This window comes from Poecilia reticulata, chromosome 23 (assembly GCF_904066995.2).
Source record: "Poecilia reticulata chromosome 23, P_reticulata-male-v2, whole genome shotgun sequence".
Classification (NCBI taxonomy): domain Eukaryota; kingdom Metazoa; phylum Chordata; class Actinopteri; order Cyprinodontiformes; family Poeciliidae; genus Poecilia; species Poecilia reticulata.
Window position 1 is genome coordinate 1384597 of NC_088852.1, and position 12403 is coordinate 1396999.

The window sequence follows — 12403 nt, forward strand, 5'->3', positions numbered from 1 at the left end:
GACCGTCTGGTTGCAGAAAAACAAGCTCAGGGCTCCGTTAGTCATTATCGTGAGTTAAAGTTTTCACGAAAGTAAAATGTTCGTTTTTGTGGCACATCTGTATCTTATTTTGAAGGGATATGTAAACGTTACCATAGCGACCAGAGTCAGAGAGGGTTTGGGCTGCGGTCGAGAGGAGATGAGTAGAGCTTGTGAGTCTTAAGTCTGGTTTAGACGGAAAGATTTAAGATTGTCGGCCGATTCTCCAAATCTCTGTGACTGTTTTTTCTTAGTTAACATTTTTAACTGAATAAACACAATAATATATAATAATGACCTTTAGATTTAATAATAAACATTTCCACATATCATCTCCGATATCCACCGGACCCTCAGTTGCCCGATATGTCAGCTGTTTGGGATTCCCCTCTGTTCTTACGGCACCGCGCTTTCTGATTGGCTTCCTGTCACATTCAACAGGTTTTATTCTCGTTCCCAGACAGGGAAAACCCCACAGGCTGCAATAAAAGGGCCAAGACAACAAAATTTTACATATTCAGGCTTTAGCGGAAACACCAACATGCAGAAGCCTTATCTGACGGTTCATCTCCCCCCACCTCCTCCGGGCCGCAGCAAAAAATGTCTAAGTCTTGACCGGTCCGCTGTAATAAAAAGGTTGGGGACCACTGATCGAGACTAAAAGTATTTGGGAAAGTTTTGTGACTTTGCAGCGTAAAAACACTGATAATCTTACTTATTTCCGCTCTTGGTGGTTCAGGGAATCGGCACAAATCGGCACTGCATATCAGCTGATGATGCTTCTGTCCAGAAATATTTGAAACCATGAATTATTTTCCTTCACTTGGCAGCTGTTTGGTGTTAATCTGTAAAATCCAGTCGCCGTGTTTGCATGTTGGGATCGGTGAGTTCATGGAAACGTCAGACAGCAGCTGAGACGGTTTGACATTTAGAGGCTGTTTGAGTGGTAAAGAAATGAGACGGATTTAATCTCTCGCGAATCGGACAGGAGATTAAACTTCACTGTAAACAGATCCAGACCCAAAAAAGACGGGATAATTACCTCCAGATCCACGTGGCGTTTAAATGTTTCATCTTCTGCAGGACAGAAAAGGTCTAAAGAATCACATCAGCATTTATCTAAATAATGTATATTCCTGTTTTTCCTTCCGCAGTGGAGTCTTGTGCAGCTCATGGTGACTTCATCACCTCCATTTAACCTCTTTCACCTCTATAAGAAACGTTTTAACGATCCACCTGCTGATGGGATTATAGTGACTTTCAGAATAAATTACACTTTTTAAAGCTCATCTTTTCAGAAGAGTCCAGATAAATGGATCCACAGCTGAAATGCAACTTTTTTGTTTTTACATCTAAAACCATTTTGTCCATTTAATGATTTTTTTCTGCCATAAGTCATGATCAAGTCTCCGAATACTGAATTTTAAATAACTTCCTCAAGTTAGCCAAAAAAAAGCACTTTTCCAGAAAAAGAGTTTAAGTTTTGACGTAGCGACCTTTCACCTCATACCTGACCAGTTGTTTCCACTGTTAGCATGTGTTAGCATTGCGTTTCTTTCTCTGCGTCTCCAGACCACATGTAGCATCACAAATACTAGCTTACATGACAGAACAATTACATCTTTACAGCAACACATTCCTGAAACCTCTGAGACTCGTTCCAGTTTGCTACCTCTACTTCCTGTTCACTGCAGCCATTCGTAGCGTCAACATTTGATGTTTTTCAGAACCAGAAGATAGAAATGAATCTAATTCTCTCAAAATTTGCACAACGTTTAGGTGGAAACATAGTTAGAGACTCACTGGTAATCAGATTCTGGCTCAGAACAAAAAGAACAATATCATCTGCAAACAATGAGATCCTGAGGAAGTCCTTCAGCCTTTGGATGTTTTTCTGAAAGCCTGAAGATCTCTAGATATCCTTAAAGAGTGAAGCGCTTAGCTCCAGGCTAAAAGCAAAGTGATTTAAAGTTTGTGACCTTGCAGAGGGTGTACATCACCGGATCCATGCAGGAGTAACATGAATCTAAATCTGGATGCCACAATCACCCAGGTGCTCATTTCAGTGGGACTTGAAACGACAGGCTGTCGCACCGTTCGCCCACCGCGCCCCGGCTGCCAGTCACCGCCGCGCCGTGCTATTAGCCCATCACGCATGAAGCCTGTCAGCTTTCTGTGTTTCAGGGACTTTTAAAAGAATCCAACACTTAACTTCTGAGATTATTAATACACTGAAAGTTTCCACATCTGCCGACTGGATGAGCTTCTAGAAACATTTCAGGGTGAGAGAGGGATGTGAAGGCTGTTGCAAACTGCAGCTAAGTGCGAACAGCGTCACAACTGAGAGCTAATAATTCTTCTTTTTATCCAGATTATGAAACTATTTGAAAAAATTTGCAAACAAAGAATGAAATTTGAGGGAATTTTAGTCCAAATCTTCATCTGAACTTCACTGAAGATGATGGCTGATGGGACTTTCTGTGGTTTATCGTTCAGAAACAATATGGTTCCTTTATTCAGTGTTTAAACCCAGACAGGAAGTATTCAAATCTTAATTTGATGTTTTCCTGCTAGTGAAAGTTTAATCCTACTATTTTCACGGCCGCCTCCATTAAACCAGCAGCTGGTCCGGTTTTTCAAAAAGCAAAAATATGAAGCAACCTGCAGCCGTTTCCAGGTTAAACATAACAATAATTCATGCTTCTTTGAACTTAAATGGGAAATTTGAAGAAAAGAGATTAATAGAAACAAAAAATAAATAGAAAAAAACGCAATTCCTGTCCAAATGCAGCTTGAATGCTGTAAGCTGAATGTTTTTAGTGAAAATTGCAGAATAATTTGAAATCAACTACAGAAAAGTTTGCAAAACTGTTGAAGGGGATTGAAAACATTCAGTCATTGCAGCAAAGAGAGTTAATAAAGCTAAACTGTGAGGTCACAGCAGTTTATGGGCTAAAATTGGCTAGAAAGCTAAAGCTAGCTGAAATATAGCATGTAGGCTATCACTAGCATAGCCTACGTGCTACACTAATGACGGCATTCAAGAATAAAGTCATTAAACTGCAAAAATAAATCATATTTTGACAATAAAATCATAATAATAGTGATAATATTTCAGGAATAGTCAACATTACAAAAATAATCCTTCTGGATTATTGAAGATTAAAACTGAGAAGTCAGATTTTTTAATTCACAGTTTGTGTGAAAACAGTAAAATTAGGATTAATGTTCACACAAATATTGAACTTGCCTACATTTAAATCAAATGATGCAGTTCTTACCGGAGCCTTGATTCTTTCTCTGCGTTAAAAATCAAACCGTAACTTTAAATCAAACTGACTCCGATTGCAGCAGCTAAATGTTGCCAGGTTTCTCTCCAGCATCCTGCAATGTTAATTATCGGCTCCAATGTCGCCGCGGGAAGAAAGGTGCCATTTTTTTGGCTCTGAGCGACGGCAGCCTGCAGTTTTGATGTTGGAAGGTGTTGATAGCCAGCGCTGCTTTGTAATTACGCTGCTTTTCTTCTTCTTCTTCTTTTTCTCCTTCTTTTTCTCCTTCTTCTTCTTTTTCTTCTTCTTCTTCTTCTTCTTCTTCTTCTTCTTCTTCTTCTTCTTCTTCTTCTTCTTCTTCTTCTCCTTCTTCTTCCTGGTGAGTTTCATGAGCGACTCTTCGTCTGGGAAGACGAGCGATCTTCAGCTTCCACCTCATTAATTAGGACAAAACAGCAACAACTTCCAGGAAGTCGTTTAAATTTAGAGCGGAGAACCTTTCTGTTTAAATATTTTAATTTTAAAATGAAGTGATTCATTCAGAGGATGTTTTTAAGTTTATCACCAGTTTATAATTCAAACCTTTGTGTTGTAAATAATTTATTCACTACTCCATCATTCAGTTTTTATTTAATCTACATTTTTAGAATATTTAAAGTATATATTAAATATACTTAGATTTGGTTCTAGGAACCAAAAAAATGTTGGAAAAATTGTGAGTTATGTCTGAAAGAATATTTTACTAATATGACTTTATTAATCAGATATTGTAACCATATTCTCTTGATTCCATTTTCTCATTTTTTATTTTTTATTTGTAAATCCCATGGGATCTCCATGAGTCATTAGCTGAGCCAAACTTTTTACCAGCACTGAAATGGCTTCCTGCTTCGTTTATTTCCTCTGCGTCAGGAAAACGGCACAGAAAATCTGTTTGCTGATTGGCTCGACTGAAATGCAACTGGAGAAATCGAGCTCAATGGGAGAAATCCCAGGCGGCGCTCTGATGGGAGATGAGAATTGAGGGAAAAATCCAAATAACTTTTCAGAAACTGAGAGGTCAAGAACGTTTTGGCAGAATAAAGAAATTTCTGGAAGCTTTGATGAAATCTCAGACTGACAGCTCTGGTTGTTGTGAGTATTTGCGGCTGCCCTCCCTCGGTCCCACACACTCGGCGTTCTGCGCTGCCATCTGCAAAGTAGTCGAATCCCTTCCCTCCTTCGCCGAGCGCGGATCCCCGCCTCAAACTAAATGTTTCAATCAAAAGGTTTCCATCCTCCGGTGGCAGATTGCCTTTGTTTTCCGACGGATTTGCCCCTAGTTAGGCTTTGATTGCACTGCGCGAGGAATGGTGTGTTGCAACAGATTATCACTCTGAGCTTTACTGTAACTTTCATCAGAGAACGCGGCGCGTTTCCGTGTCATGTCCGACGCGTCGGCCCCTTTGTGAGCCCGGCTTTGTCTCTGCAACCCGGCAGCAGCAGAAATCCAGACAATTACTGCTGATTGTCCACGTTTCTGAATCTCCCTCTTGCCCTGTCGCCCTCTCCTGATGGTTATCCCAATCACTCTCTCTCACACACACACACACACACACACACATCAAGTCTCACTTTATAAAAGATGATGAAATAGTTGGAGAAGTCGGGAAATCAGTGTCTGGTGAAACCGTTTTGGACTCAGAGATAACTGAGCCCTTGTGGGGGAAAGAAGAAGAAAGCCCCGCTGGCTTTGGAGGAGAGTTTCCTGAGCGACTGCGTGCGTGTCCTGTGTCGCTAACACGCTCCTGCTCATCTCAGCCTTTATTAAAGGGGACACATTGTGGAAAAACCACATTTTGTGCTTTTCTGTTTGGGTTTTCTAAAACAAAAATAACTCCCAGACGGTTTTTTTCAGAGTTTCTGTTTTATGAAAAATGAGCCGTTTCAAAAACCGCCAGAATGTAACATCACCGATCAGCAGGCACTGCCCGTTGCCTAGCAACCCGGACATAACCCAGCCCCGTTACCTAGCAACCAGAGTGGAGTTGATTTGGTCAGCAGGTTTTCCTGCTGTACAATGGCTGCTGGAAAAGACAAGAGTTTTGCTGGTGACTTACCATCCTGAAACCACTTGCTGTGCCTGTTGGCTGTGCAGGAGGCTCCACTGTTGCTTTTCAAAGATGTACGGCTGTATAATTGTGAATCTGTTTGCAGCCATTTTAGTGCGTAAACGTTAACTTGGGGGCGTGGCCAGCAGCAGCTTGATTTAAAGTGACAGCGGCCCAAAAGCCGAATGGAAAATATCATCATCTAAGAACGACGTGCAAAAAATGTACTGAATATGTTTTGTGTAGGCCGCAGACCTGACCTCACCTTTGAGTTGTTCTTTCTATGTAATGGTGTTGCAGCAGTAACAGTCTTCCTGCCTCTCTCCTCCTCAGGGCTGCTCGTCTCCCATCGTGGTGAAGTTCGCCGACACGCAGAAGGACAAGGAGCAGCGGCGTCTGCAGCAGCAGCTGGCGCAGCAGATGCAGCAGCTCAACAGCGCAACCACCTGGGGGAGCCTGACGGGCCTGGGCGGCCTCACCCCGCAGTACCTGGCTGTAAGAGCCGCCGCCGCCGCGTCGCCCGCCTCCATCATCACCTCCTCCTCCTCCGTCTCACCCTGCAGCCACGTGGCCAGCGCAGCCACAGTCAGTGCCCCGACCAGAAAGACTCCCAAAATACTCCCTGCCTCCTTTTGTCCTCTGCTTTCCTCCTCCAGCTGACCCTCACCTTCATCACTCTTCCTCTTTGAATCCGAGCTAAAGCTAATGCTAATCAGTTAGCCCTGCAGAGGCGAGTCTAAAGGAGAAGCAGGAAAAATGAATCCATAACCAGATTAATGAATGTAGAAGTGATGTAACAACCAAAACATTTAGCTTTGATTAATGTGGCTTTAATTCTAGACTAAAACTATTTAAACCAAATATTTACTCACTCCGCACAGCATGACATCTTCTGGCATTAAATCAGACTAAAATATTTCCTGCTTTAGCTCAGTCAGATTTATAAACTATATATTTAGTTGCTAAACACCAGAATATATTTTGTTAGTATTTTATAGAAATGATTCGAACTGTTTTAGTTCCTGGAGTTCAGAAGTGGTTTATAAACCGTCTTTCTCCAAACTCAGACCATCGTTAGAGATCATTAGATGCTAACTATGTCTAAGCTAAGTTAGCTTCTAAGCTAAGTTAGCTTCCTTGGTCTGGTGGCGTCTCCGTCTCTGCGCGGCTCTTCAGGCCTCGACTCGTCTCACCGCAGCAGATTCTTCAGAACATCTTTAACTTTTGCTTCTGGGTCGATTTAAACGTTTTCCACCAAACCTCCTTCATCTTTGGGACAGGATGATATCTAGTCCAGTGGTTCTTAATCTGGATTCGGTCGAACCCCAGGGGTTTGGCGGAGCCTCTGCCGGAGGTAAAGACACACTTGTGTAAAGTCGTGATGACGCCCCGCTTTGCTATCACTTGCTGCAGAGGATCACGTTACGTTGCTTAGCCAATCAGAGGATCACGTTACGTTGCTTCGCCAATCAGAGGATCACGTTACATTGCTTAGCCAATCAGAGGATCACGTTACATTGCTGAGCCAATCAGAGGATCATGTTACATTGCTGAGCCAATCAGAGCTGTGGAGGAGCCCTGATTGAAGCAGCTCCACTCTCAGCATGGATTTGAGCTTTTATCTTTAATTACTTCAGTAAAACTCAGTTTTTACCACATTCTATAGTCTAAATCTGCTCCTTAGTCGCATCTTTTCGGGGTTGCTACTGCCTCTAGTGGTGTGGGGTGGTAACACAGCTAATATAATTACATTACTAAATCAGAATACCGCAAAGTATTTAGTGTGTCGGGGGGGTTGGAATAAGAAGTGTTCAGTGAATGAGCATATGCAACTGGGGGGTTCGGTACCTCAAAAAAGGTTAAGAACCACTGCTCTAGATGTTCCTGTTCCTATGCAAACTTTGGCTGACGTCTAATAATAATAATAATAATGTGATTTAAGGTTGAAGCAGGTCTACTGCTCACATCTCAGTATTTGTTGTTTAGATTTAAACTCTTATTAAACCTCCTGATGTTGAAACACGGATGACTTTGTCTAAAAAACTGAGCTGAGTGTAAAATCTGCTCCATGTTGCTGCTTGAAGGACCTGGACACTTCAGACGGACTCATTATTGGAATTTAACAGATTTCTGCATAAAAATATCTAAACCAAAAATTTTAGAAAGAAAAATCCCCAAATGCTTAACCTGATCGAATCCAACCAATGAGAGAATGAGGAAGCAGATCTTCAGTTCGGCTTTTCTCCGCTGACAGCTTGTTGCAGGTCGTTCTGAAGCGCGGGGGGAATGTTGAGGGAGGATTTTACGCTTAAAAACAGTCAAATGTGAGCTGAAAACATGTTTTCTGATCTTAGATTCAAAGTTTTGAATCCCTTTAGTGGAGCAGATTCATTAGAAAGACAAAAACGAACCAACGATTGAAGTCGGACGTTTCGTCACCTGCAGCATTTAAAACAGTTTTTATCTTTTCCTTTTTCTCACTGAAATGTCTGATGATCAAATGAACATCTGAGGAAAAGGAAGAAGCAGTTTGTCTAAATCGTCACTTTTTGGGACTTTCACAGTTGGATCTTTGTCAGATTCAAGCCAGACTTTGACTAGGCCACTGCAAACTCATTTAGAGGTTTGTTGAAATCCTCATTTAAAAGCTGCTTTTTGTCTGTTTGCTCTGAAAGAGTTAATCTAAAAAAAAAAGAGCGAAGACTTTTTAAGCCTTTTTTGGGATTTTTCTCAAATCAATTCAGGAAAAACGGATCTCAAACGGTTTGAGTCCCTGGAGTTTCATCTGATTGGGACATTTCTTCTTCTCCTGCAGCTCCTTCTCTTCATCTTTCTCTTCTTTTCCCCCCATTTTACTGAGGCTCGTTTCAATCCTGCTCCAGTTTTTAAATTAACCACAGCCAGTCTGTGGATTAGCTGGGGGGAGTACAGGCGCTCCTTTACTGGATATTGATTTATTTGAGAGATTTTTCTGCTCTTTCAATCCTCTCTCTCTCTCTCTCTCTTTCTCTCTCTCTCTCTCTCTCTCTCTCTCTCTCTCTCTCTCTCTCTCTTTCCGCCGTTGTTGAAAAGAAATTCCCACAATAGAAACAAGATGTTAATTTGCTGTTAATTTGACTCTTCGAAGGCTGAGTTTCTGACGCCGTCAGTATTCCTGATTTGTTTTGGAATCTAATTAGTCAGCCAGATTAGCGCTTTCAAGCACAAGTTGTCTGGAGAACCGTGCAGGAATGCAAACGGCGCTCGCTTTGAGGAGAGATCAGACTATATTAGCAGCTCATTTGCTCGTCGAGCGCTGAGCCGGGAAGCTTAGCCGCTCCTCGGCGTTTCCCTGCTCCGTCCGCCCGGCTCACTCTGCGTCTGTCTCCCCTGCAGCTGCTGCAGCAGGCCGCCTCCTCCGGCAACCTGGGAGCCTTCAGCGGGATCCAGCAGATGGCCGGTGAGTCGTCCGTCAACACGCTCACAATCTACCACAGCTCTGCTCTCTTTGTTGTAATATATTTATTTCCACAGACTTCTAAAAGAGGACCAAAGAGCATAACAGATGAACTCGCGTGGCGGAGTAAAGAGAGCTCGTTGCCCTGAAGATTTATTAACCGTTGCTAAGATTTGTCTTGATCTTTTAATGAGGCCAGGCAAAGAGTTGTGCCCAGGGCGTGTAGCGGCAGCGGCGAGGCTTTGTCAGGGATAGATGAATCACAAGAAAGGAGAAAAGAAAGGGAGCGCAGAAGAATGGTTAAAGGTGGCGCGAGTGCAGCGCTGCGGGCTGGCGCCATCTACTGGAGGACCAGAGACACTTTCTGCAGGTTCAAAGCAGAGAGGAAGGCGTTCGCTGCTGTTGAGGAGGAAATGATTGGCAATTCAAAGCAACAAAGTGTTTTGCAGAGAGAAAGTGGAAACAGCTGAGGATGGAAAAGTGCACATTGTAATAATCCTCAAGCTTCCAGAAAGATGAGATCAGAACGATTGAGAAATCAAGTTTTTTAAGCTTTAAGTTGCTTAAGACTCGCGCTCTTCATCTCCTCTTTGCTCTTTAGCTTCAAAGCCTCTTTATGCAGATTTTCTGCCGTCTTTCCAGGATTCCTTCGCAGTCGGGATAAGTGGGAGAATATGGATTTGATTTTTCAAGAAAATTATGGAGAAATATTTATGTATCCAGACTTTCCTTCCTTCTTTCCTCTCCTCAGTCCTTCCTCTCTTCCTTTTCATTTCTTGTTCTTCATAGATTCCCATCTTTTCCCCAAACTTAACTCTTTCCTCTTCTTCTTATTATTGTATTTTCTGTTCCTTCCTTTCTTACAGTTTTTCTCCTACCGTATATAAAAACCTGCCACTGTGAGCGTACTTGTATTAAATGAGTTTCTGTCTCTGGAAAGTTGACGTTCTGTGACGTTAGGCTGAATTTCTCCTCGTCTCGCTGAGGTCTGACCTCCTCTTGGTCGTTTTGAATCAGAGGTTTGATTCGAACCTCCAGTTTCCTGCCACAAAGCTGCTCCGCCTCCCAGTTTTCCCGTCTCTCCGTCTCGTATTCCTTAAAATCTCGCTGACAAAATCGGCTCTGTGAGGATTTGGAACGAGCGTGGAGAGAAAAGCGTCGGTGCTCCATCTGCGCTGGTGAGGAAGAGCATTAGTGATTGGCAGGAGATGTGAGACAGCTGAATGACATCTGGTCCCAGTCTTTAACACGAGGAGCTGAAGAGCTGAGAGGCTTCAATTACACCAATGAGCTTTCAATTAGACGCAGCCAACGGCGGGCTGGAGCTCGCATCCTTCCACACATATGTGCTCACACACAACGGAGGCGCTCACGCACCATCTGCACAGCCCAGATCCTCCGACTCCGATCCGTTTGTCTCCGCGTCGCCTCGCCATTCCTCCCCAACCGGGAGATTTTATTCTCTTCTCCTCATGACTGTCTGGAGAAAGTATGTTCAGCGAAGGAGATAGCCTTTGACAAATGCAAGTAAGAGGCGCAGCGGAGAAACGGGGTGAGAAAAGGTTGCATGAGGGGAGAGGAAGGTAGAAACAGAAGAAGAGCTGCTTTGTAGTCGCTGCTGTCATGAATCAAACCAAAGAGAAAACAGAGTCTGGGAGGGAAAATGAAGATAAAGAGAGGAAGGAAATAAAAGAAAACGGTGCGTTAGTCAACAACATACCGCACAATTAAAAATGGGATTAAAATAAAATGGCTTCACCTTAGAAATCTCAGTTTGAACAACAAGCACTTCAGAAAACCTGCTAAGCTTTTGTGTTAAAAATGTGAAAAGTTACAAAAATGCACAATTGGTGCCTCCAGTTCAATTATAAACTTAAATTAATCCGTCTGCACTGTTACTGGTGAATAAAACAACATTTAAAAATAAACAAAACCCTCATCCTGGGGAAGCTCTGCTGAGAGAGGCCAATAAATAACTGATATCTGATTGGAAACAGACTGAACTCTGCAATCCAACCACAACTTTCCAATCCTGTTGATCTAGTTTATTATTCAAAAACGATTTCCAAGACAATCTGTGGCTCAGCAGGAATCCCTCATCCAGAGCATGATGAGAGGAAAGACTTCCTTTAAACGAGAAGAAACCTCCAGCAGAACCAGAACCGGAAAATACGTTCAGCATTTAAAAAAGTAATGTGGGTTTAAACTATTTTCTTTGATCAAACTAATCCAACTGAACATATCCTGACTTTTAGTGTCAGACGGACGAACCGAGCCTGGGATTATTACTTCAGTAGAAATACAATAAAATCTCATATTTTCAACACATTTTTGTGCTTAACAAGGACAAAAACCAGACTTTGAATGAAAAAGATTTCCAAGGACGATGACTAGAGGGAAAGGACACCAAGATAAATCAAGAGATTAGATTTGGGCTGTCGGAGATAAAAGCAGAAACACAGGACGGACTTTGTGACAATCATTTAAGAAAGTCAGTGAAATAAACTCGTAATTAAAAGTGGAGACCAATAAAAACCACGAAGAACAAGAAGGAAAAGGCCATTAGCTAAACGGAAAGGTCAAAGAGAGGAAAACAGCTCAGAAGGTCAATGAAAGAGGAAGGTCAAGGAAGGATAAATTAGAACAAAGACCAGAAGAGAGAGAGAGAGAAAGAGCCAGATTGAAAAATAAAAGGTTGCAGCAATAAATACAAAGAAAAGAACCTTTAATACTCGTGTTGCATTTTACAAACAAATCAGGTACATGCGCCCGTTGCAAAGCCGGATCGATACCATTCGCTCCGTGAAGTTGCACATCTTCTTGCTCATTTGCTCCATTGTCTGGCTCCTACATGTAAGACACGGCCAGAATTAGCACGGCTGTGAGCGCGTGTTTTTGTTAGACTTTGATAGAATGAGTGACGGCTGTTTTTATTCCTGCCTTGCCTGAAAATAGAAATCCATTTCAGCTTTGGGTGTATGACAGAAAATTGGAGAAAATCGCCCTGAAAACACAATTGGTTTTGGCTGCGGCGGTGTTCCCGAGCAGCAGAGACGAGTGGAGGAGACGCACACGTCGTTTGTGCAAACACGTCGCGTTAGCCGCCCTGAAACTCGGAGCGTTCGCACTCGGCTGCAGCGACTTGGAGTCTGAAAACAAGACGGGGCTCTAAAAGCTGCCAGCCTCTTCCTCTCTTCCTTTCTGTCTCTTTTTAATCCTTTTAATTTACCAATCAGAAGTGTGAATCCAAGTGATGAATCCAGCCATCTGTTGTCATCGTTCAGTTTGGTTGTCTGAGTGAAGGATATCTCTGTCTAACAAGATGTATTTTCCTCGTTGCGTCTCGTTTGTGTGTCTCTCTACATGTGCGTACTCCCATAGGAGTGTATATACACCCAGGCTGTATATACAACACATACACCTCATATGTGCCACCCTTAACTTTAACAAGCTCATGTGTTGGAGACATCCTGTCTGTGGGAAGTTCTGCTTGTCAGAGATGAAGATGTTCAGCGAGAGCGGGATGCTGACGTTTTATCGCCCTTCGGCATCGATCAGCTGTTGGCATGGAGTCGTTAATTATGCTGAGA

The 12403-nt window shown here is 42.7% G+C and overlaps 1 protein-coding gene across 37 annotated transcripts in view; it reads left to right on the top strand.

Moving 5' to 3' along the window:
- Positions 1-12403, top strand: part of celf2 (cugbp, Elav-like family member 2) — a 294221-nt gene that overhangs the window by 259419 nt on the left and 22399 nt on the right. For 19 of the 37 annotated variants that reach the window (XM_081603742.1, XM_017302940.2, XM_017302941.2 and 16 more), the window contains 2 exons: positions 5711-5962; positions 8753-8816. In XM_081603742.1, coding sequence (XP_081459868.1) covers positions 5711-5962; positions 8753-8816 — 316 coding nt within the window. The remainder of the gene's footprint in view (positions 1-5710; positions 5963-8752; positions 8817-12403) is intronic. The other 18 variants (XM_008401591.3, XM_008401593.3, XM_008401597.3 and 15 more) reach the window with 1 other exon arrangement.